Below are 23,891 nucleotides of genomic sequence, written 5' to 3'. Positions count from 1 at the left end.
ACAGCATAGTTATTTGTGTGCTGGGCACTGTACATACATGTTTATCTCATCATGTCACATGTTACCTCGGGTATCCTTTAAGTGGCACTACATATTTATGTGATTTACTGCATTTATTTATTGTTTGCATTAATAGAGAGGGGGCTTCATCCAACAATTTGCTGGGCAGGCCTACTTGACCACTGTTAAGTTCATGTAAATTTGGTTACACCCATGACCACATCAACATTCTGGCGCATGACCCCACCCATTTTACGGCTGGAGTGCCCAAAAGTACCCCGAATCTCTTAGGATCCTAGCAATACTCCTGGGGGAGAGTATGCCGGGTGGTGCCGCTAGTAGTAAAATATTAGTAATTTAGTTTACCAATATTTTACACTGCAGTTCCCAGCCCTCATTCTCACTTGAACCCTGCCTTCTAAGAGCCTAAGCTGAACTTACCTTCCTAATGCCTAGCCCCCCTCCCTTAGTCCCTAAACTAAACCCCCTCAGCTCATGCCTAACCCTAACCCCCGGGAGGCGCCTAAACTATAGCCCCAACACAATAATTCCTAACCCCCCCCCCACAAGTGCCTGAACCAAACTACCACACCTAATTCCTAATTTTGAGCCCCCCTCCCCCCTCATAAGTGCCTAAGCTGAACGACCTCCCCACCTAATGCCTAACCCTTAATTCCACCCCTAAGGGCCTAAACCAAACCTTGTAACCCCCACACAACCGCTACTTGTAGCCGATGGTCTAGGATGGTCTACAACTGTTAATTCCAATGGAGTAGCTGACCCTGCTACTACCTGCATTACGCACCCAAATCCTTGCTTTGGCACCAAATTACTGATATTTAAAACAAGCATCTATTAGGCACTTGCCGATTCCCATACCCAAATGACCTGATACGGTGGGGAAGGCTAGTGGACTGCATCCTAGTATGTTGACCCCATGTGGTGGTTGATGAGTTGGGAGCTCCCACATTGTGAGGGTCTGTATATATCGGATAATCTGCCCTCATTGGAGGAGTTGACTGGTGTAATGCTTCTGGAGAGGTTGGAGATCTGAAGGCTTTACCATAAGTGCAGCCTGAGGTATGATATAAGTTGGTGTTCCTTGCAGAGTTCTTTGCTGTAATAAACAGACTAGATATGATCCTGGATCATTGTCCTGATTTATTTTGCAACTGGGAGGATTTCTCTTTACATACATTTATTTTGCTTGATTTGACAACATAATGCCCATGGCTTTTTAGTAGAATTCTGTGGCACATGCTGATTACTTGGGACTTTGCCCGACATTCTGATCACTGCCGGCCCCATCTCCCACCACCCGCCTGCCATGTTCACTGCATTTTCACCAATCATGACGGCACCGCAGCCGGATCGGGTCAGGCACTCAAACAGTTGGGCGACACTAATATATGAAATAGGAACCCTTTGTGGGTGTTTTGGATGAATTAGCTGATTAGAGTCGAACACTTTGAGAATATTGAACATTGTCACAATATTCTAATGGTCGGAGATTTTGATTTTGGGGTTCTCATAAGCTGTAAGCCATAATCATCAACATTACAACAAATAAAGTCTTAAAATACCTCGCTTTGCATGTCATTAGTCTATTTCATATATTAGTTTCACCCTTTAAGTTAAATTACTGAAATAAATGAACTTTTGCAGCATATTCTAATTTTTCGAGTTTCACCTGTACTGTGAAGCGTGTTTCAGATTTTGTCGGTATTGTATAAATGCTTATAAAAGCAAGAAAAGTAAATAAATCACTGGCGGTTTGATAAGCCACCTCTGCATATTCTGATGCTGCAACCGTCCACATTAGCGAGAGTCTGATGAATTATACATAAAACAACATTCAGAGTAATAAAATAAAAGACTGACATTACAGCGCGCTACCGTCCCACTTTACATCATAAAGCCACCTCTTTATTACTACATGAGCACCATAATAAAGACCACTAACAAAATAAAGCTTCATAGTTTATGTAATAAAATGTTCCCAGCATAAAATGTAACATTAGAGTAGCTGAAAAGTAAAACCGCTAACGCAATGCTTTATGCCAGCAACTTCCGCAAATATCAAGGTGAGAAATCTAATTCTAAATACTGCTGCTAAACATAATTGAAAAATGATTTTATATTTCAATGGTGTTTACTGTTTATAATGTTGTAATGTTTATGTTTTATAGTATTTGATTTTAGAAATGTTATTTATTTTTAGAAGAAAAAAACACAATAATACCATTTATATTGAAATACATGTGGAAAAGTTTCTGTTTATCATATTCAGAACTGAAAACGTGTTTAGTTGTAAAAGAAAAAAAAAAAAAAATATGCGACTATACATTTTCATAAATTTTGATAAAAGTTCTATTACGTAACCCAATAGATTGTTTCACTACTGGTAACAGAGCAACCCTTTATTAACCTAATATAATGAACAATGTAGATTGGTTAAAGGAATACTTAAAGAGGAACTCCAGTGAAAATAATGTAATAAAAAAAAGTGCTTCATTTTTACAATAATTATGTATAAATGATTTAGTCAGTGTTTGGCCATTGTAAACTCGTTTAAATCCTTGATTTACATTCTGACATTTATCACATGGTGACATTTTTACTTCTGGCAGGTGATGTAGCTGCTGCTTGCTGTTTTGGAAACAGCTGTAAACCGTTGTTTCCCACAATGCAACAAGGTTCACAGACAGGAAACTGCCAGGAGTACCATGGTCCTCAGAGTATCTTGTGGGAGGGGTTTCACCACATCATCAGCCATACAGATGCCCTGATGATCCGTTTGTGAAAAGGAATATATATATTTCTCTTGTAGGGTATCAGCTACTGATTGGGATGAAGTTCACTTCTTGGTCACGGTTTATCTTTAAGCACAAAGAAAATTCATTTTAACTTACCTGAGGATTCTTACAGCCCCCTGGACTCGTTCTATGCCTGCGCCGTCTTCCTGGTTCCCACCAGCCAGCAGTGGCGGCGACCCCCACAAAGCTACTGCGCATGCGCAGGCCAGAGCTTTGTGTACCCTGGTCACGCTCCTGCTCAGAAAGTGATCACAGTGCGCAGTAGCTGGCGACTGGCCAGCTTTGTGGGGGCAACGACCACTGCTGGCCAGAAGGGACCAGGAGGACGTTGTGGGCACAGGACGAGTCCAGGGGGCTGGAAGAAGTCACGGGTAAGTTAAAATGTTTTCTTTTCCTCACTTAAAGGTATTGTCAGCATAAAAATCAAATTTCAACAGCAACTGGTCTGAGTGTATTAAGTGATAAAGATGCTAATCTTGCATTCAAAACTTGCAAAACTTTTTCTGCTGTTATGGTTTGTAGTTATCACATACTTTAGGAGCACTGGCCCTAGTGTCAAACAGTGCCAAAGAGTTGAATGCTGGGAGTTCTTTTTATCTATAATATATTCCTCCTCTTCCATTTATTTCCCTGCCTAGCTGCTTATCAGAAAACCCCTCTAATCACTTGAGTTTACAAGCAAGGCTGAGGTGGCTAAGTGATTGGATGTGTAAATAAAAAAAGACAGTGCAGTTGTTAGTATATACCTCAGTGGGAGTGTCTGAAGACTCTGGGAGGAGGGCAGCTAATGAATACACAATGAGCAAGAGAAAGGGGGGGGGACAAGAGTAGGGGAGGATATGATGTCAGCATTAGCTTGGCAAGATGGCCACTGCCTAGAATAGGGTTTTCTGCTTTTCCTTTATAAAATTCACAGGAATCATTACATGGATAGCACAATACATCTGTTATGTAAGTAGAAGTAGTATTTATCTACTTATATATGTGTTTTTTATTTCTAGGTTAGCATGGGTGTCGCTTGTTCTTTAAGAATATCCTTGTATGAGAAAAAGTTTGTGTGATGTTTACTTTTTCACTACTTTCATTACTAAAAGTAGATTTTTTCTTAAATAAATTAGTCAAGATTACTTTGAACTAATTATTTGCCACTAGTAGAAGGGAAAAGACAGAACTCCAGTGAGTACATACAAACATGGACTTCATTAAATAACAAAAAACTAATACTGCACTCTAACTAGGTGGAAAAATAATTCAACCCTTCCATTGGTCAGTTTGGAACATATTAGCCACTTAATGACAACTGGGCGTTTATAAACATCCAGTGTATTTGTAGAGAGTGCACCAATAGTTTGTTACTAAATGAGGCACATGTGGTATCATTGTAATCATGACGAGTTGTAGAATACATTTTGGGGGGGCTTAAAGCTTGGACCCACATCACATAAAAAATAGGTAGGGACAAACTCAATACAACATAAAAAAGTCATTTTTAAAAATGATGATCAAATTTGAGAAAGTATTAGCAAAACTACAAGAGACACACGTGGTAACATTTTAACCGTGATAAGTTGTAGAATAGAGTTTAGAAAGTTTTAGGGTTGAGGCGCATGTCTTGTGTATTTTTTTAGTCACAAACTGAATCAAAAGCAATTACATTTTTGCATATGCTGTACCAAAATAAAAGACTTGAAAAATGAAAACAAAGTGACAGAATATGAAAGAAACACCATATATCGTTACCTTAGGAACTTGGCTTTTTAAATATGTATGCCATGAGGGTATATTACTATTATTCTTACAAATAAGGTCTTATAATCATCAATAGTGTACAAAGAAAAAGCAAAAAAACTAAAAACTGAAAAAAAGACACCTTTATTTCCAAATACAATATTCTAACCATACATTATGCTAGGAACATAATCTAAACATTGTTATAATCAGGATAAATAAGCAAATACAATTTGTGGGTTTAACTTATACTAAGCACTGTTTATTGTAAAGCTATAATGGATGTAAATGGAGAAATAGTGTTTTTCTGTTTTTTCCCTTCTTTTCCCTTTAAAATGCATTAAAAATAAGGTAATCACTAAACAAAATTATCACATACCAAAAGCCTAATTTGTCCTAAAAAACCTATATATAGATCATTTAGGTGCGATTAGTAGTAATAAAGTTATTGGCGAATGATTGGGAGCAGTGCTGATGTGTGAAAATTAGTTTGGTCCTGAAGTGGTTAGGGGTTCCTGAATTAATTAATCAAAATTTGTAAAACTGCATTCTCATGCATACATTTTCAGTGGCATTATTATTATCATCATTATTATTTATTGTATTTATAAAGCACCAACATATTACGCAGTGCTGGACAATAAATAGGGATACATACATTGCAACAAGGGGTGATAGACAGAGAGGTAGTAAACGGTTACACAACATAGCACAAGGTTATACATACAAACGGTATAAGATGCATGATCATGTGGTTTTACATAGACCCAGCAGTGGCATTACAATTACATCTGGGTCATGTGATATTTCAGCCCTTTCTACCAGTATGAAACAATGGTTTACAGGCCTTACATTTTTTTCAGTCAAGACACATCAATGCCAAAAACAAAAAACAGATTGAAGCCCAAATTGGTTGATTTGATCAGTCGCGCAAGATGGGAAGTTTTGGTCAATCATCGACGGTTGTGGGGCATGTTGCTAGCAGCGCTCAATTTGACAAGCACAAAGCTACTCTCACCTGTCCACAGCACATTTCCGGTGTCTTCTATCCCCACCTACTGCTCCTTTCTCTCTTCACTTCTGAGTCCCAGGCGCCTGTATGATGTAACAAAGCTAGAGGCCTCTAGTGGTCATGTGAGGTACGTGCCACAGTGCCGCTAGTGTATGACTTCTATATCATTAGGTACCTCACACAAGCACCTCAGGACTCATGAGTGAAGAGACAAGTAGGGGCAGCCAGCAGGATAGAGACTGGGACCATGCAGTGGATATGTGAGATAAAGCTTCAGCTGCATTGCTCAGATTTACAATTGATTTCATGCTGAAATTGATTGAAAATCTGTATGTTGTGTGTGGAGGGATTTGATGAGATAGATCCCTCTCTAAACAAATAATGATGGGAGAGGGTTCTCTCTGTTGGCCATATTGACCAGAGTATGGCCACCTTAACTATTGCGAAGGCAGATCCCACAGGTACAAGTGGGCCCAGGGCAGAGCAGGGTCCAACTTCTTGCTCTACTTCCTTCCAGTACAACTCCCACACAGCATGTTTTGCCCTGGCTGCACTTGTTATGGGGTGGGGTGGGGTTGCCGCACTATTATGCGGGGACATTATAGATTGCAGATGGACTATCTGGCTGAGGTAATCCGAGGAGGATAGGTGCTTGGGGTGGGTGAATGTAGGAGGCCATACAATTCTACTGGTGGACCGCCGCATGATTTGTAGCTTGTCCCTGTTTGCCTTCCCTTGAAAATGTGTCCTGTACAGAATTAATGAATACCCGATGAAAGGCCAGACATGTTATCCAGAAGGTAGAAGGTTCCCGGCAGAGTTGGCAATCAGAGGAGTTAGCTGAGAACTTGGATAAGAAGTCTCGAGTAGTGTTGGGCGAACAGTGTTCGCCACTGTTCGGGGTTCTGCAGAACATCACCCTGTTCGGGTGATGTTCGCGTTCGGCCGAACACCTGATGGTGTTCGGCCTTTTAAGTTCGGGTTCGCCCCGAACTTCTAATGGCCGCCGAACAGGGCCGAACAGGGCCCCTGTTCGGCCGAACAGGGCCCTGTTCGGCCGAATACTGCCCCCCTATGGGGTCGCAGGCATAAGGGGGGAGCATGCCCCGATCGCGGGGGGGGTCGGAAATTCCCCCCACCCCCTCCGCTAGCGCTCCCCCCTCTGCCCGCTTCCCCATTCAAAAGTTTAAGCAAAGTACCTGTAGTGGATGGCCTGGCAGTGGGCGGCACTGTGGAGTGAGGAGGAGGAGTCCGGAGAGTGACAAGTTGAGGGAGGCCGGGCAGCGGGCGTGAGGTCAGAGAAAGGGCGGAAGTACCACAAGGGTACTTCCGCTGAACCGCCCGCTGCCCGGCCTCCCTCAACTCGTCACTCTCCGGACTCCTCCTCCTCACTCCACAGTGCCGCCCACTGCCAGGCCATCCACTACAGGTACTTTGCTTAAACTTTTGAATGGGGAAGCGGGCAGAGGGGGGAGCGCTAGCGGAGGGGGTGGGGGGAATTTCCGACCCCCCCCCCCGCGATCGGGGCATGCTCCCCCCTTATGCCTGCGACCCCATATGGCCCCCAAAAGCTGGATGTTCGGAAAGTTCGGGGTTCGGCCCGAACATGCCGAACATCTCGGCCATGTTCGGCGAACTTTCCCGAACCCGAACATCCAGGTGTTCGCCCATCACTAGTCTCGAGTCAGTACAGTTCGGTGATTACAGCGACGCATCTTCCCAAAGAGCCCAAATGAAATAATCACTTCACCTCTGAATAAGACACTGATGAAAATCTCTCCCGTAATTGAGAGAAAAGCAGCAGATTATAATCTGCCTGTATTGTTACAGATCCAGAATATCAATAGAATTTTATGTAGAAGGAACTGTAAAGACAACACTGTGTGAATCTGCTCTTTTTACCCTTAAATATCTCTTTGCAACGAGGCTCATCCTGTCGCTGATCATTTCAGATACTTTTCCTCCATTCATGTAAAAGTTTTAGTTTAATTTTTGTTATTTATTTATGTATTTATTTTTATGTGATTTTATTTTCTAGCTGTGTTTTTATGTGCGAGTGAGCTTCTGAACTTAGTTCCATTTTTTGTTTGCTAGCCCCTAGTCGGGAGACTTGCTTGAAAAGGAATATACGTAGGGGTGCTTGGATACCCCTTTTTAAAATCCGAATTGATTCAGATCCGGATACCCAGATATCCGGATCCGAATCGGATATCCTAATCCGAACTTTTTGGTATCCGAGTAAACTCAGATATCCGAACCCAATATTCGTCCGGATTCGGATATCTGGATAGAAAACCGGAAGTGACCTGAAAATGTCTTAAAGGGAACCAGAGACGAAGCACCCTTGTGTATTTTACCATATATATCAGTAAGAACATTAGAGAAAACACTTACCATGCTCTCTGTTTCATCCTCACTGCTAAAAGTGTCTGTTATCAGCTGTGATAAGAATCCCGGACTGAGCATTCAGTCTGGCTTTGCAGGGAATAATTATAGCTGAGTCATTATAGCAGAGCCACAAGGGGGCAGGCTTGGGCTTGAAAAAAAAACACCAGAGAAGACAGACTCAGCTATAATCTTTCCGTAGCAAAGCTAGACTGAGTGCTCAGTCGGGGATTCTTATCAGAGGTGATAACAGTCAGATTAAACAGAGAACAATGAAACAAAGAGCAGATTCGGTGTTTACTGTCATGTTCCCACTGATTTATAAGGTAAAATACAAGAGGGTGCTTCATCTCTGGTTCTCTTTAAATTGCTTCCAAAAGTCTCTTCAAATGGCAAAAAAACCCTTTCGTAGGTCTCTCTCTCTCTCTCTCTGCATGCCTTCGAAAGGAATTTTTGCCATTGAAAGTGATTTTGGATTCTGCTCGGATATATGAATTAACTATCCGCCCAGATTTCGGTTTATAGATGGGAAATCCGAGTTTGCTCGAATAGTCTATTCGGATTTTAAAAAATATCCGAATTGCTATTCAATGTTCGGATAGTGGAAAAGTTTGGATTATCTGGGTAGTTCAAATATGCGAAATCTTGCTGAGCACCACTGATATACAAAGATTATTTATTTTTATTTTTTTATTTATTATCTAAGTTAAGCATAAAGTCTTATTTGAAAAATATTACTTTAATGTATTAAAGGGATGCATGAACAAAATAAATCAGTTTTACTTACTTGGGGCATCTACCAGCTCACTTAAGCCGTCCCACATGGATCCTCTGGTCCCCCACCACCAGCTAGTTTCGTTTTCGCCAACAGGCCTGACAGGCCTGGCCACACGTAGCCTTTTTCACACAGTGGCGTAGTGGTTAGTGCTCTAGCCTTGCAACGCTGGGTCCTCAGTTCGAATTCCACCAGGACAACATCTGCAAGGAGTTTGTATGTTCTCCCCGAGTCTGTGTGGGTTTCTCCGGGCACTCCGGTTTCCTCCCACATTCCGAAAACATACAGATACGTTAATGGGCTTCCGCCTAAATTGGCCCTAGATATACATGCACTACAGGATACATACATAGACATATGACTATGGTAAGGATTGGATTGTGAGCCCTTCTGAGGGACAGTTAGTGACAAGACAACATATATTCTGTACAGCGCATAATATGTCGGTGTTATATAAATAAATAAAAGCTCACTCTTATACAGTATATGCTTTGAATAGTGACAATCATTAACAAACTTTTCCTCTCCTCTTACACCTTTTTCTGTGGATGTCCTTAGAAAATGCTGTTGTGCCATATGAAGAATGCTTGGAGGGTTGGGTCCCATTGTAAAATTTGCACTGGGGCACAAAGCATCTTAGCTATGCCATTGCCTACATGCGTACAGCCTGTACTAAGCTAGATGTATTTTATTCTTTTCAGTAAAAATGGTTGGAATGGTATTATCAGATTGAGCAGTCAGTGGTTTTATTTTTGAAATAATGCACAATTTCTGCATGTATCCATTCATAAGAAAGCTGGATCTTCTTCATTTGAATGAGTATATGACCTACAGTAAATTCATGTCTTAACCATCATCTCTTGTCTTACACTATTTTATGTTTTTGTTTCTTTGTAGGAAATACACCAAGATCCTCGTTTTCTGGTGGATGGGGTCAGCATTTTTGACATCATGCAAGGAGAGATAGGTAAGGTTCAATGGAAAAAGGCAGGTGGATAACCTTTAGGGGTTATCCCCTAAAGTAGAGTTACACTGCCCCCTTCATTAATTCTGCCACCCCCCTTTACCAACTCTGTCCTCTTCACCAATTCTGCCCCCTTTACCAATTCTGCCCTGCTTTTGTCCTCACTATACTATGTTTTTTTTATCTTTATTATATGCATGTATGTATTATGTAGTACTGACATCGACCACATTATTATGCATTTTATACTTAAAGCGCTGACACTTTACAAAGTACATAGTCATGTCCCAGACTGTCCTCAGAGGAGCTCACAATCTATTCCCACCATAGCCAGTTTCATGTCCTACCATATAGTATGTATTTATATAGCACTGTATTCTTCTGCAGCACTTTACAGAGTACATAGTCACGTCGCTGACTGACCTCAGAGGAGCTCACAATCTATTCCCACCATAGACAGTTTCATGTCCTACCATATATTATGTATTTATATAGCATTGACATCTTCTGCAGCACTTTACAGAGTACATAGTCATGTCACTGACTGTCCTCAGAGGAGCTCACAATGTAAACCCTACCATAGTGGTAGTCTAATTTCCTACTACAGTATATTATTATTATTATTATTATTATTATGTATTTATATAGCACTAACATCTTATGCAGAACTTTACAGTACTGTAACGATTAGTGTCAGCACACAGAGAGAATCTGATTATTGATGATCTGCAGAATCATCAATAATACAGATGTATACTTGATTATGGATGATCTGCAGAATCACCAATAATACAAGTATGCCTAACCTCTGGACACCTAATAAGTAAAAGTGTATGATGAACTGTAGGCTATCTCCCGAGAAGTGGGAGATATAAGCAGCTCGGCCAAGAACCACCTGAGGGGCAGGTGGCCCTGGGCAGTGCAGAAACTATCTCCTTGATAGTGATGACCTGGCAGCCAGGGATAATAATAATCAGATGGTAGTAGACTGTACTGCAGCCAGGGGACTCCAGAGGAAGAGGCCACTGGCTGCTAACAGGCCGGACACTGTGAGGAGCGGGAGTCCTGGTTGCAGCTGACACCTGGTGGAATGGTGTCACTGCTAGTACAGATAGACTGAGCACTCAGGGAGAGTGACAGCCTGGGAGGTCGGGCAGGCCAGGTCGGCAACACACGAGCAGATGAGGTACAGAGACAGAAGACTGATTCGGTTCCCGGGTACAGGCAGGGTCTGGCAACAGGTAGGCAGATATGCAGAGGTACCGAATCAGAAAGCAAGAGAAAGGTCGACAGAGCAAATAGTCATCCTACTAATATAATAAATGATAAAGTTCAGATGTTTGGATGCTTGGATGTTTAGATGTTTGGATTTTTGGATGTTTGTTACTCGATCACGCAAAAATGGCTGAACGGATTTGAATGAAATTTGGCACACACATAGCACATTACCTGGAATAAAGTATAGGATACTTTTTATTCCCATAACCAAAAAGGGGGCGGAGACAAATACAAATTTCACTGGAAAATGTAAACTGCAGCTATTCTTACACTGTTAATGGTAGGGTTCTCAAACTTTGCACAGTTGGTCGTTGGGTGACTGGGATTAATATTCAGAAAGGTGGGTGGAGTCTATAAAAGCCAATCAAAATTAACCTATTGATTTTCAAGGGGAATATTTACATTGCTGCCATTCTTGCACTGTTAATGGCACAAGCCTCAAACCTGGTACAGTTGATAATTGGGTGACTAGGGTTCGATTTCAGAAAGGGGGTGGAGCCACAAAAAGCCAATTAGATTTGTTTCATTTCAATGCAAATTGTTGATGCCAAACACCGCAAAGATCACAATCTTGGTAATTGATTAATTGTGTGCTAGGGTTAGAAAAGTAGGCACAGCCAACACCAGCCAAATACATAAGCGGGCAACGCCGGGTCATAAGTGGGCGGAGACAAATACACATTTTACTGGGAAAATGTAAACAGCAGCCATTCTTACACTGTTAATGGTAGGGTTCTCAAACTTTGCACAGTTGGTTACTGGGTGACTGGGATTAATATTCAGAAAAAAAGGGTGGAGTCTATAAAAGCCAATCAAAATTAACCTATTGATTTTCAAGGGGAATATTTACATTGCTGCCATTCTTGCACTGTTAATGGCACAAGCCTCAAATCTGGTACAGTTGATCATTGGGTGACTAGGGTTTAATTTCAGAAAGGGGGTGGAGCCACAAACAGCCAATTAGATTTGTTTCATTCCAATGCAAATTATTGATGCCAAACACTGCAAAGCTCACAAACTTGGTAATTGAGTAATTGATTAATTGTGCGTTATGGTTAGAAAAGTGGGCACAGCCAACACCAGCCAAATACATAAGTGGGCAACGCTGGGTCATAAGTGGGCGGAGACAAATACAAATTTTACTGGGAAAATGTAAGCAGCAGCCATTCTTACACTGTTAATGGTAGGGTTCTCAAACTTTGCACAGTTGGTTACTGGGTGACTGGGGTTAATATTCAGAAAAGTGGGTGGAGCCTACAAAAGGCAATAAAAATTCACCTATTGATTTTTCAGGGGAATATTTCATTGCTGCCATTCTTGCACTGTTAATGGCACAAGCCTCAAACCTGGTACAGTTGATCATTGCGTGACTGGGGTTTACATTCATAAAACAGGGTGGAGCCACATATAGCCAATATGATGTGTTTCATTTTAATGCAGGTTATTGATGCCAAAAACCACAAAGCTCACAAACTTGGTCATTGAGTAATTGATTAATTGTGTGTTAGGGTTAGGAAAAGTGGGCGCAACCAACACCAGCCAAATACATAATCGGGCAATACCGGGTCATCAGTAGGCGGAGACAAATGCAAATTTCACTAAGAAAATGTAAACTGCAGCAATTCTTACACTGTTAATGGTAGGGTTCTCAAACTTTGCACAATTGGTCACTGGGTGACTGAGATTAATATTCAGATAAGTGGGTGGAGCCTACAAAAGCCAATCAAAATTCACCTATTGATTTTCAAGGGGAATATGTAATTGCTGCCATTCTTGCACTGTTAATGGCACAAGCCTTAAACCTGGTACAGTTGGTCATTGGGTGACTGGGGTTCAAATTCAGACAAAGGGGTGGAGTCACAAACAGCCAAAAGACCGCAAAGTCTACAAACTTGGTCATTAAGTAATTGTGTGTTAGGTTTAGAAATAGTAGGCGGAGCCAACACCATCCAAATACATACCTGAACAATGTTAGGAAATAAGTAGGTGGAGAAAAATACAAATTTCATTGTGCAAATGTCAACTGCAGCCATTCTTACACTGTTAAAGGTAGGGTTCTCAAACTTTGCACGGTTGGTCACTGGGTGACTGGGATTAATATTCAGAGAAGTGGGTGGAGCCTATAAAAGCCAATCAAAATCCACCTATTGATTTTTAAGGGTAATATTTAATTGCTGCCATTCTTACACTGTTAATCACCTGTACCTGGTACAGTTGGCCATTGGGTGATTGGGGTTCAAATTCAGAAGAGGGGTGGGGCCACAGCCAATCAGATTAATTTTATTTCATTGCAAATTATTGATGCCAATGACCGCAAAGCTCACATACTTGGTCATTAAGTAATTGTGTGTTAGGGTTAGGAAAAGTGGGCAGAGCCAACACTAGCCAAATACATACCCGGGCAACGCCGGGGTGTCCAGTTAGTAACATATAAATGTAACAAAGTCCTAGCCTGGGGCGTGAGGTCCTTGGTCTCGACACCCGGGAACTAGTCTAGAGTATAACACAGCAATAACACAGTATCCCTAAGCTTGGGTGTGAGGTCCTTGGTCACAACACCCTGGAACTGGTCTAAAGTATAACACAGCAATGACACAGTATCCCTAAGCTTGGGTGTGAGGTCCTTGGTCACAACACCCTGGAACTGGTCTAAAGTATAACACAGCAATGACACAGTATCCCTGAGCTTGGGTGTGAGGTCCTTGGTCACAACACCCTGGAACTGGTCTAATATATAACACAAGCGTAATCTGGCTAAGTGTGAATTCCCAGGTCCTCCTGGTTCTAACACACTGTGGGATCTGACTGGTCTGAGTGCTCACACATAAGTATTCGCAATGGCAGACAACCAGCAACTGACAGGCAAGATGTATATATAGTGCAGCGCTCCTCAGCGCCGCCCAGCACCACTCAGCCAATCACCCACTGCGCTGGGATCAGCTGATCATCCTGATCAGCTGATCCCTCTCCTACTGGCATAAATGTCCTGGCCCCTAGCGCGCGCGCACAGCTCTCCATCTGTGTGCACTACTAGGCTCAGACAAACCAGAGACATGCTGCTGTGCGGAAACCGTCGGTCTGAACGCGGAGACAGCCGCCCCGCTGCCAGACCGCGCGGCAGTGTCTCCGCAATCCATTACAAGTACATAGTCATTTCACTGACTGTCCTCAGAGGAGCTCACAATCCAGTCCTACCATAGTCATAGTGTAGTTACATAGTTACATAGTTATTTTGGTTGAAAAAAGACATACGTCCATTGAGTTCAACCAGTATAAAGTACAACACCAGCCTGCTCCCTCACATATCCCTGTTGATCCAGAGGAAGGCGAAAAAACCCCTACAAGGCATGGTCCAATTAGCCCCTAAAGGGAAAAATTCCTTCCCGACTCCAGATGGCAATTAGATAAAATCCCTGGATCAACATCATTAGGCATTACCTAGTAATTGTAGCTATGGATGTCTTTCAACGCAAGGAAAGCATCTAAGCCCCCTTTAAATGCAGGTATAGAGTTTGCCATAACGACTTCCTGTGGCAATGCATTCCACATCTTAATCACTCTTACTGTAAAGAACCCTTTCCTAAATAAATGGCTAAAACGTTTTTCCTCCATGCGCAGATCATGTCCTCTAGTCCTTAGAGAAGGCCTAGGGACAAAAAGCTCATCCGCCAAGCTATTATATTGCCCTCTGATGTATTTATACATGTTAATTAGATCCCCTCTAAGGCGTCTTTTCTCTAGACTAAATAAACCCAGTTTATCTAACCTTTCTTGATAAGTGAGACTTTCCATCCCACGTATCAATTTTGTTGCTCGTCTCTGCACCTGCTCTAAAACTGCAATATCTTTTTTGTAATGTGGTGCCCAGAACTGAATTCCATATTCCAGATGTGGCCTTACTAGAGAGTTAAACAGGGGCAATATTATGCTAGCATCTCGAGTTTTTATTTCCCTTTTAATGCATCCCAAAATTTTGTTAGCTTTAGCTACAGCGGCTTGGCATTGAGTACGATTATTTAACTTGTTGTCAATGAGTACTCCTAAGTCCTTCTCCAAGTTTGATGTCCCCAACTGTATCCCATTTATTTTGTATGGTGCTAGACCATTAGTACGTCCAAAATGCATGACTTTACATTTGTCAACATTGAATTTCATCTGCCATGCATGTGCCCATATAGCCATCCTATCCAGATCCTGTTGCAATATGACACTATCTTCCTAAGAGTTGATGATTCTGCAAAATTTTGTATCATCTGCAAATATAGCAACATTGCTCACTACTGCATCTACTAGGTCATTAATAAATAAATTGAAGAGCACTGGACCCAGAACAGACCCCTGTGGGACCCCACTGCTAACAGTCTCCCATTTTGAGTACGATCCATTGACCACAACTCTTTGTTTTCTGTCCATTAGCCAGTTCCCTATCCATGAACACAGACTCCTCCCCAGTCCTTGCATCCTCAACTTTTGCACCAGACTTTTGTGGGGAACAGTGTCGAAGGCCTTTGCAAAGTCCAAGTATATCACATCTACAGCATTCCCAATATCCATATTAGCATTCACTACCTCATAAAAGCTGAGCATGTTAGTCAAACAGGACCTGTCTTTAGTAAACCCATGTTGATGCTGAGAAATAAGATTATTTTCTACTATGAAGTCATGTATAGTATCTCTTAGTAACCCCTCAAATAGTTTGCATACAACTGATGTTAAGCTTACAGGTCTATAATTTCCTGGATCAGATTTTTTGCCCTTCTTAAATAATGGGAAAACGTGGGCTGTACGCCAATCCACTGGAACTCTGCCAGTTGCAAGAGAGTCACAAAAGATAAGATAAAGGGGTTTATCTATAACTGAACTTAATTCCCTTAGGACCCGAGGATGCATGCCATCCGGGCCAGGTGCCTTGTCTATTTTTAATTTATTTAGTCTTGCCTTCACTTCTTCCTGCGTTAAGTATTTAATATTACAGTTAGAAGATTGAGACTCTTCCGCCTCTGTAGCTTGCAACAGTGCTGTTTCTTTTGTGAAGACAGAAGCAAAGAAAGCATTTAATAACTCTGCCTTACCTTGGTCATCCACCATTGCGTTCCCACCCTCATCCTTTAGGAGTCCTATACAGTCAACCTTTCTTTTTTTAGAGTTAATGTACTTGTAAAACTTTTTTGGGTTAGATTTGATATCCTTAGCAATTTGTTTTTCAGCTTCAATCTTTGCCTGCCTAATTTCTTTTTTACAATTTTTATTGCACTCCTTAGTTATAATTGCTTAGTGCAGCCTCTGTCCCCTCCTGTTTTAAGACCTTATATGCATTCTTTTTCCTCTTCATTTTATCTTTAACCTTTCTATTCATCCATAGAGGCCTTTTTTTTATTCCTAGACATTTTGTTTCCATATGGGATATACATACTACAATATTGATTGAGTATAAGTTTAAAAGCTTGCCATTTCCCTTCAGTGTCTTCCCCTTGTAGTACATTATCCCAGTTCACCAAACTTAGTGCCTGCCTAATTTGATTGAACTTTGCTTTTCTAAAATTCATAGTTTTAGTGGTCCCGCTGCCCCGTGGCCTATCAGTCACCAGATCAAACGTTATCATGTTGTGATCACTATTTCCCAAATGTTCTTGAACCTGCACATTTGATACATTATCTGGTCTATTAGAAATGATCAGATCCAGTAACGCATTCCCCCTAGTTGGTTCAGTTACCATTTGAGTTAAGTAATTGTCCTGTAGTGCTGCCAGAAATCTGCTGCTTTTACCAGAATGGGTAGCCTCAATACTCCAGTCAATGTCTCTCCAGTCAGTGTCCTATCATATAATTATTATGTATTTATATAGCACTGACATCTTCTGCAGCACTTTACAGAGTACATCGTCATGTCACTGACTGTCCTCAGAAGAGCTCACAATGTAATCCCTACCATAGTGGTAGTTCAATTTCCTACTACAGTATATTATTATTATGTATTTATATCGCACTGACATGTTCTGCAGCACTTTACAAAGTACATAGTCTTGTCACTGACTCTCCTCATAGGAGCTCACAATCTAATCCCACCATAGTCATAGTGTAATGTCCTGCCATATTATTATTATGTATTTATACAGCACTGACATCTCCTGCAGCACTGTACAGAGTACATAGTCATGTCACGGACTGTCCTCAGAAGAGCTCACAATCTAATCCCACCATAGTCATAGTGTAATGTCCTGCCATATTATTATTATGTATTTATATAGCACTGACATCATCTGCAGCACATTACAGAGCACATAGTCATGTCACTGACTGTCCTCAGAGGAGCTCGCAATCTAATCCTACCATAGTGGTAGTCTAATTTCCTACTACAGTATATTATTATTATGATGTATTTATATAGCACTGACATGTTCCTTGTATATGTTTTATTCATACATCTTTCACCCTTAGGTGATTGCTGGGTTCTCTCCGCTGTCGGAGCTTTAACCTTACACCGGAAATTTCTGGAAAACGTTATTCCTAAAGACCAGGAGTTCACGCACAAATATGCTGGAATTTTCCACTTCAGGGTAAGAGAGAAAAATAGATAGGGATTACCAATGAAATGCTTAATATTTTGAGGTAATACAAAGTTTTGGCAGAAGCTGCAGCATTTTTCAAGCTGTTTTTTTTCTACCTCCATTCCCTAGCTGGAGTCATACTGTATTCACACAATGTCTACAAAAGTTGCTGTGCGCAGGGAGCACAGAAAACGTTCTCTAATTTATTTGGCCAGTAATTACATAACTACAAGACAATCTGACAATTTGTCCAGCAAACCAGCAAGGCTCTCAATATCAATTAGCTTTAGGCCCCTTTCACACGCACACACTATCGCAACGCATCGCAGTACTCTCCCCGCCTCTCCCATGTTGCAGTAACCATTAGCCTCTATGGTACAGACTAACCAGCAAACTCATGGTGACCCAGAACTCATTGGAGCCTCTATGACACAAACAATTGTCCAGGCCGGCACACTGCATATATCTACACTGATACACGATTCTAATGTAAGAACATGAGGAACAAACATGGCAGACAGGCTCAGGGAAATCAAATATGGCGCATCACCCATGTTTACAGTCCGGGAATCGGCTGCCTCAGGTCTGATCTCAGTCTGTTCAGTATCTGCGGAGCTCTGCTCATTACCAATACTTCTCCATATGGAGTTAATATCCTTTCCCAGAATGCATCTGGTTATGTAACTCCCTAATCCTGTCCTTTCAGGAGTTTGCTTTCTTCTGACACCCGGATTACGCGGCTTAACCCGCATCTATTCCAATGTGCAAATAACAAACACAGAGTGATTCCCACTTTGTAAACACTTTGTATGTTTCACATGACAAACAGTGCCTACCTGTGGCCACTGAGCAAACTGCACTCTGACCAACCTGCACACAATACAGGGTTGAAATCAGCTGGAAGAAGGACAAACAGTAAAAATACTGTTCAAGAGGATCTGTACTGAAAATAACATAATGCATAAAATAGCATTTTTTTTTTACAATATTACTTTGTAAATTATTTAGTCAATGTATGCACTGATCACCGTAACTCAGTACAAGTAATACATAATCTCCCACAATGCTCTGGGAGGATAATTATAGCTAAGCAGCCTAGGCTAAGCATCACTGTGGGGGCGGGCCTATATACTAATATGCAGCAATATATAGATATAGGAAGTGTTTCTCATGCTGGAATCAGGATCATTAAAGTAAAAGTGGGTATCCTGGATAATTTACTACATTCTTCTATATATTACTACAGTGCTTCTTTAAACTGGACCTGAACTCTTGCACAGGACAGAAGGAAAATATAGAGGAATGCACCCTGTATGTATTCAGAGAGTTCAGTCTGTCTAATTCCCCCTCATCTGTGACCAAGCACAGGTTGTTATTTGATCCCTCAGCTGTGTCAGCTGCCTGCCTCAGCAGAGCGTTAATTTGTAATCACTGGATGTTAACAATGGCCTCAATTCACGGAGCTTTATCAAACACTTTATCAAACGTTTGATAATTTTCCTCATGAGTAAAATCTAATTTTGAATTCACTAAGGTGTTATAGATTTATCGAAGGTCTTATCGATGAAATGATCAATAAATCTATAACACCTTAGTGAATTCAAAATTAGATTTTACCCATGAGGAAAATTATCAAACGTTTGATAAAGTGTTTGATAAAGCTCCGTGAATTGAGGCCATAATGTCTGCTTCCATGAAAGCAGGAAGTAGACACACTGTAGATTTATTGCAGGATTTGTATTAGCTGTAACAAAGAAATGTTTTTCTTTGAGGGTTATTATGCTGTTGCTTATCTTTTAGAGCAGAGAAGAAGTTCTGAGTTCAGGTCTGCTTGAAAATCTCTAAATTTTGGCAAATCATATGGGGATTGATTAAAAAAAAACACATCTCATCAGGGCCGGATTTTCCATAAGGCACTAAAGGCATGTGCCTACATGATGGAAAGGCGGCCTACTCTCATCCCCTAGTGTGCCTCTTTCCCATAACTGAGATATGTCTCTGACTTTCTAATAGTAAGGGACACCTGTAGCTACCTATGACTGTCAAGGGAAGTAAGGGAGAAGTGACAGCTGGGAGAGCCAGCACACTTGCGGTGCGGTTCGGTGGGGGGCGTGTAAGTTCATGGAGGGTGAAGTCTAGGGTGCCAGGACATCTGTGCCTATAGGCTCTTGTGATGTAAATCCAGACCTGCATCTCATAAATGCTCTCACTTTATTTTTCACCCCATGTACAGTATAAGGAGAGACACATGAGATACTGTAAATAGACAAGATACAAATGAGCTATGACGGTATAATCTCATATTCTGCTCCCAGGGTCTGACTAGCTGTGGTGTTTTGTCTTTCGCAGTTCTGGCAGTATGGAGAGTGGGTGGACGTGGTGGTGGATGACCGTCTGCCCATCCTCAATGGAAAATACTTGTCTGTCCAGCCGCGGAGCAGCAACGAGTTCTGGCCATCCCTGCTGGAGAAAGCCTATGCCAAGTACGACCAATATCTTCACTGCACTCAAAACTATCAGCAGGGCACCCGCCCCATCCGTACCTCCTGGGCACCCTATGCTCCAGGGCCCCATAGCAGCTGCTATGGCTGCTATGGCTATTGCTACGCCTCTGCTTGGCTCTCTTTGGTAACCCTTTCAGTCTGGGGTGCCATCTTGCAAGGGTCTTAAAACAAAACGTTGCCATTATGATCTCTACACCCAAGCCACACCTAATCTGCAGGATGGACCCGTGTATCAGAGGAAGGGCTGGGCTGAGGCAGAGGCTCAGGAGGTGCTAGCCTCTGGGCGCCGAGCCCTAAGGGTGCGCCTGTGCCCTCCGAGCGCCCACCTCACCTGGCCATGTGCCAAGCAGAGCATTCTGCAATAGATACCTGTTACGGTACTGCCAGGATCCATCTTCATCTTGTCGCACAGTCCCTCTGTCTCCTGTCTATGACACCCTCTAGTGGCACCTCTCAGTACATGCACCACTGGTGGCATCAGAGAGGAGACGGAGGGATTATGTGACAAGGTGAAGATGATGGGGGTTGTCTAATACTGGGGGAACACCTGGCTATGCTTTGGGATGAGGGGTGGCTAGTACTGAGGGCTCATCTAACTATACTTGGGGAGGGGACTGCCGTATTCCAGGAGCATATCTGACAATCTATACTGGGGGCTCATCTATCAATTTATACTCAGGGAGGGGGGCTGCCTAATATAGGGGGCACATTTTACTATCTGTACTTGAGGAGGGGAGGAGACTGCCTAACATTGGGGGTACATTTTGGCTATCTATACTTGGGGAGGGGGGCTACCTAACACAGGGGGGCATGTTGGAATCTCTGCATCTAGTGCTGGAGAACCTTGTCCCGTCCCTGGTGGAAAGCTAAGTACTTGGTCCCCCAAAGCTCTGGGCCCCTTGCTGTGATAGGGGCTTCTGGCCTATAGTTAGGTCACTGATTATCAGACTTAATCAGTAAAGAAACATACATGCAGAGTGAGAATAACCCAGAACGGGGAACCCTACACTGATCTACACTGATAACTGCTTCCAGAGACCGACCATCCTCAGAACCAGTGCAGGCAATGAGGTAAAATCTTATGGATGGGGACAGTGACCACAATAAAAACCCAAGTTCTGAATATCAAAAATGTTACTGACCAGAATACAGATATCTTGAAGTATTTCCTAAAAAGTATAAAGCACAATATACGCTTCTGGTCCTTAAATTGCCATGTTTTAAGCTGAAATCCAGGAACTGTTTTAATTACTATTCCTATCCATCTCCTTAGAGTTCCTACCGCCTTCAGCACTAGTATACCTCGCCCCCACCCCCACCAAAACTACCCTGAACTCCCCAAAGTAACAACAACAACATGCTGTGAGCCTGGGACTACCAGTTGGGTCATTTTCTGAAGAAGGGCCACTAGTCCTTCCTTAGTCATTTCTAAGGGGCATGGTGCATGCACTGAATGGAGGTGGGGGGAGGGGCCCATTACTGTTACAGCAATTAGCCTTCCTCTCCAACCAGGATTGGTTGGGTATGCCTATGTCAAAGTAACATGACAATGTAAGTGCCACTGAGGTATCAACACTGGGGCTTTCTGTAGTATGGTGGGTTGTGTGAGGGGAAGTGGCTTGTAGATGATGAGTTGTGTGAGGTGAGTGGCTAGTAGATGATGGGCTGTGTGAGGGGGAGTGGCTTATAGATGATGGGTTGTGGAAGTACATCACTCAGACTCTCTAAACGTATTTCCTTTGGGGAGATATGCCGATTTAGGGATGGGGAAGTGTCAGAACAATGCAATATAAAGTAGGTGAAAGGACAAAGGTTGTCCCATTGTCCCATTGAAGGGTGGGCCTCAAAAACGGAGGACAGGTGAGTATTGGAGGGGATTATAAACTTAAGTATAGGGGTTCTCAGTAGGCAGATAGTTTGGAGGGAGATAAATTCTATATATGTGCATCCAAAACTTCTCACATTTATGAGAGATAATGCTGTGTTTGCCCTCGCAGGTTGCGTGGATCTTACCAGAATCTGCACTGGGGCTTCATCTCTGAGGCTTTGGTGGACTTCACTGGAGGGGTGCAAATGGACTTCAACCTGTCCAATCCTCCTCCTGATCTGCGAGATATCGTCCTGGCAGCTGCAAGATCGGGATCTCTCATGGGATGCACAACACCAGGAGATGTAAGTAAACCAGACCTTCACATCTACCTATAAATCTCTGGGCTCTACACATAAAAAGGATTAAACAGATTACATGCAAAGGTGAGAGGAACTTAACAACTAATGGTGTGCAAGGTTGCTCTCACGAGTAATCAGGAGTGATTACCCGTGATTCAAATAAGACTTAATTGCGCCAATTAAGCCTCATTTGAATCACAGGTGATTACTTGTGAGAGCAACCTTGATGGTGTGTAACTTTGCATGAAGTGAACACCACTGCATCCCACCAAACTTCACGACAGTGCACAACCTGGTCAGCAAGTCCAGAGATCACAGGCAAAAAAGAAGGGGTCCGCACATGTCAGTGAAGGTTTCCTTTATTATTGGACATATCCAAAAACATCCAGGGCAAACATCAGGTAGCTGACATGTTTCGGACTAACTGCCCTTAAAGGGACTCCGAGCTCATCTAAAAAATAAAAGTTGTACTCACCCGGGGCTTTTTCCAGCCCAGTGCTGGTCGGGAGGTCCCACGACGGCGTCCTGGCTCCTCTCCTACTCCCCGCTCCGGAATGGCTGACCGGCCGCAGCCCGGGCGACACTCGCCCGAGTGTCGGGCTGCTCCTTCCGCGTATGACGCGGCTGACGTCACACGCCGGCCGCCTCGCGTCATCACGGCGGCCGGCGTGAAAGTACTGTGCATGCGCGATTAAAGCGTGCATGCGCCGTACTGCCACGCCGGCCGCCGTGATGACGCGAGGCGGCCGGCGTGTGACGTCAGCCGCGTCATACGCGGAAGGAGCAGCCCGACACTCGGGCGAGTGTCGCCCGGGCTGCGGCCGGTCAGCCATTCCGGAGCGGGGAGTAGGAGAGGAGCCAGGACGCCGTCGTGGGACCTCCCGACCAGCACTGGGCTGGAAAAAGCACCGGGTGAGTACAACTTTTATTTTTTAGATCAGCTCGGAGTCCCTTTAATCATAGCTAACAAGATAATGGCCATCTAGACACATGAGTAGAGGTATCGATACAAAGTACCCTCCCATGAGTCCCACCTACATGGGGAGGAGTCACCTGGGCGGGTGCAAAAGCTAAAACCACATGCTGATTGTATCCTATACAAATGTACAAAAGATAAAACTACATAAATGCAAGATAAAAACAAGAAACAACATTCTCAGGTCTATCCCATACAAAGAAAGCAAGGCCTGGAGGAGCGTAGCTGAGGAGGGCCACCCATGATAGGGCTAGCCATAGGGACGGGGAGTTAGGGGTTAAGTTTAGGCAGGGCAGGGTTTTTTCCCGGGGCCTCTGCTAGAAGGGAGGAGCTGGAGTGAGTGACTGGACAGGAACAGGAAGGGAGGAGCTTCGCCCGGGGCTGATAGAGAGAGGAGAGGCAGCCATTAGGAGGAAGCTTGAAAGAAGTGCCCACCCGCCCACCCTCTTCTTATGGTTTGGAGTTCTAGTCATTGCAGCTGGCGGGGCAAGGTTTCCGGAGAAGGGAGGTAGAACCGGTTAGAGGAATTCACACGGGTGAGTTCCTCATATTAAGAGGCGTCATAACAAAAGGTTTAAAAAGGGGCATGCCGCTGTCCCCGAGTCATGTTGCGGCTGGGGGCCAGAATATGGCTGCATGCCCGAAGTTTTTCCTGATGGATCTGTTCATCGGTTTAGTTACCTCCGGAACTCCTTGCCTTGCAACGGTTATAAAGTTTTCTTGTTATACGAAGTAT

At 43.0% G+C, this 23,891-nt stretch overlaps 1 protein-coding gene across 14 annotated transcripts in view; it reads left to right on the top strand.

Annotated features, from left to right (window-relative positions):
* LOC137504402 (calpain-13-like) overlaps positions 1 to 23,891 on the top strand; it is a 232,546-nt gene that overhangs the window by 91,995 nt on the left and 116,660 nt on the right. For all 14 annotated transcript variants that reach the window (XM_068232775.1, XM_068232776.1, XM_068232777.1 and 11 more), the window contains 4 exons: positions 9,614 to 9,683; positions 17,397 to 17,515; positions 19,856 to 19,989; positions 22,008 to 22,182. In XM_068232775.1, the coding sequence (XP_068088876.1) occupies positions 9,614 to 9,683; positions 17,397 to 17,515; positions 19,856 to 19,989; positions 22,008 to 22,182 (498 nt within the window). The remainder of the gene's footprint in view (positions 1 to 9,613; positions 9,684 to 17,396; positions 17,516 to 19,855; positions 19,990 to 22,007; positions 22,183 to 23,891) is intronic.

The sequence above is a fragment of the Hyperolius riggenbachi genome, chromosome 4, assembly GCF_040937935.1.
Source record: "Hyperolius riggenbachi isolate aHypRig1 chromosome 4, aHypRig1.pri, whole genome shotgun sequence".
Lineage (NCBI taxonomy): Eukaryota > Metazoa > Chordata > Amphibia > Anura > Hyperoliidae > Hyperolius > Hyperolius riggenbachi.
Note: the sequence above shows the minus strand (reverse complement) of the source record. Positions and strands in the feature narration are given on the sequence as shown.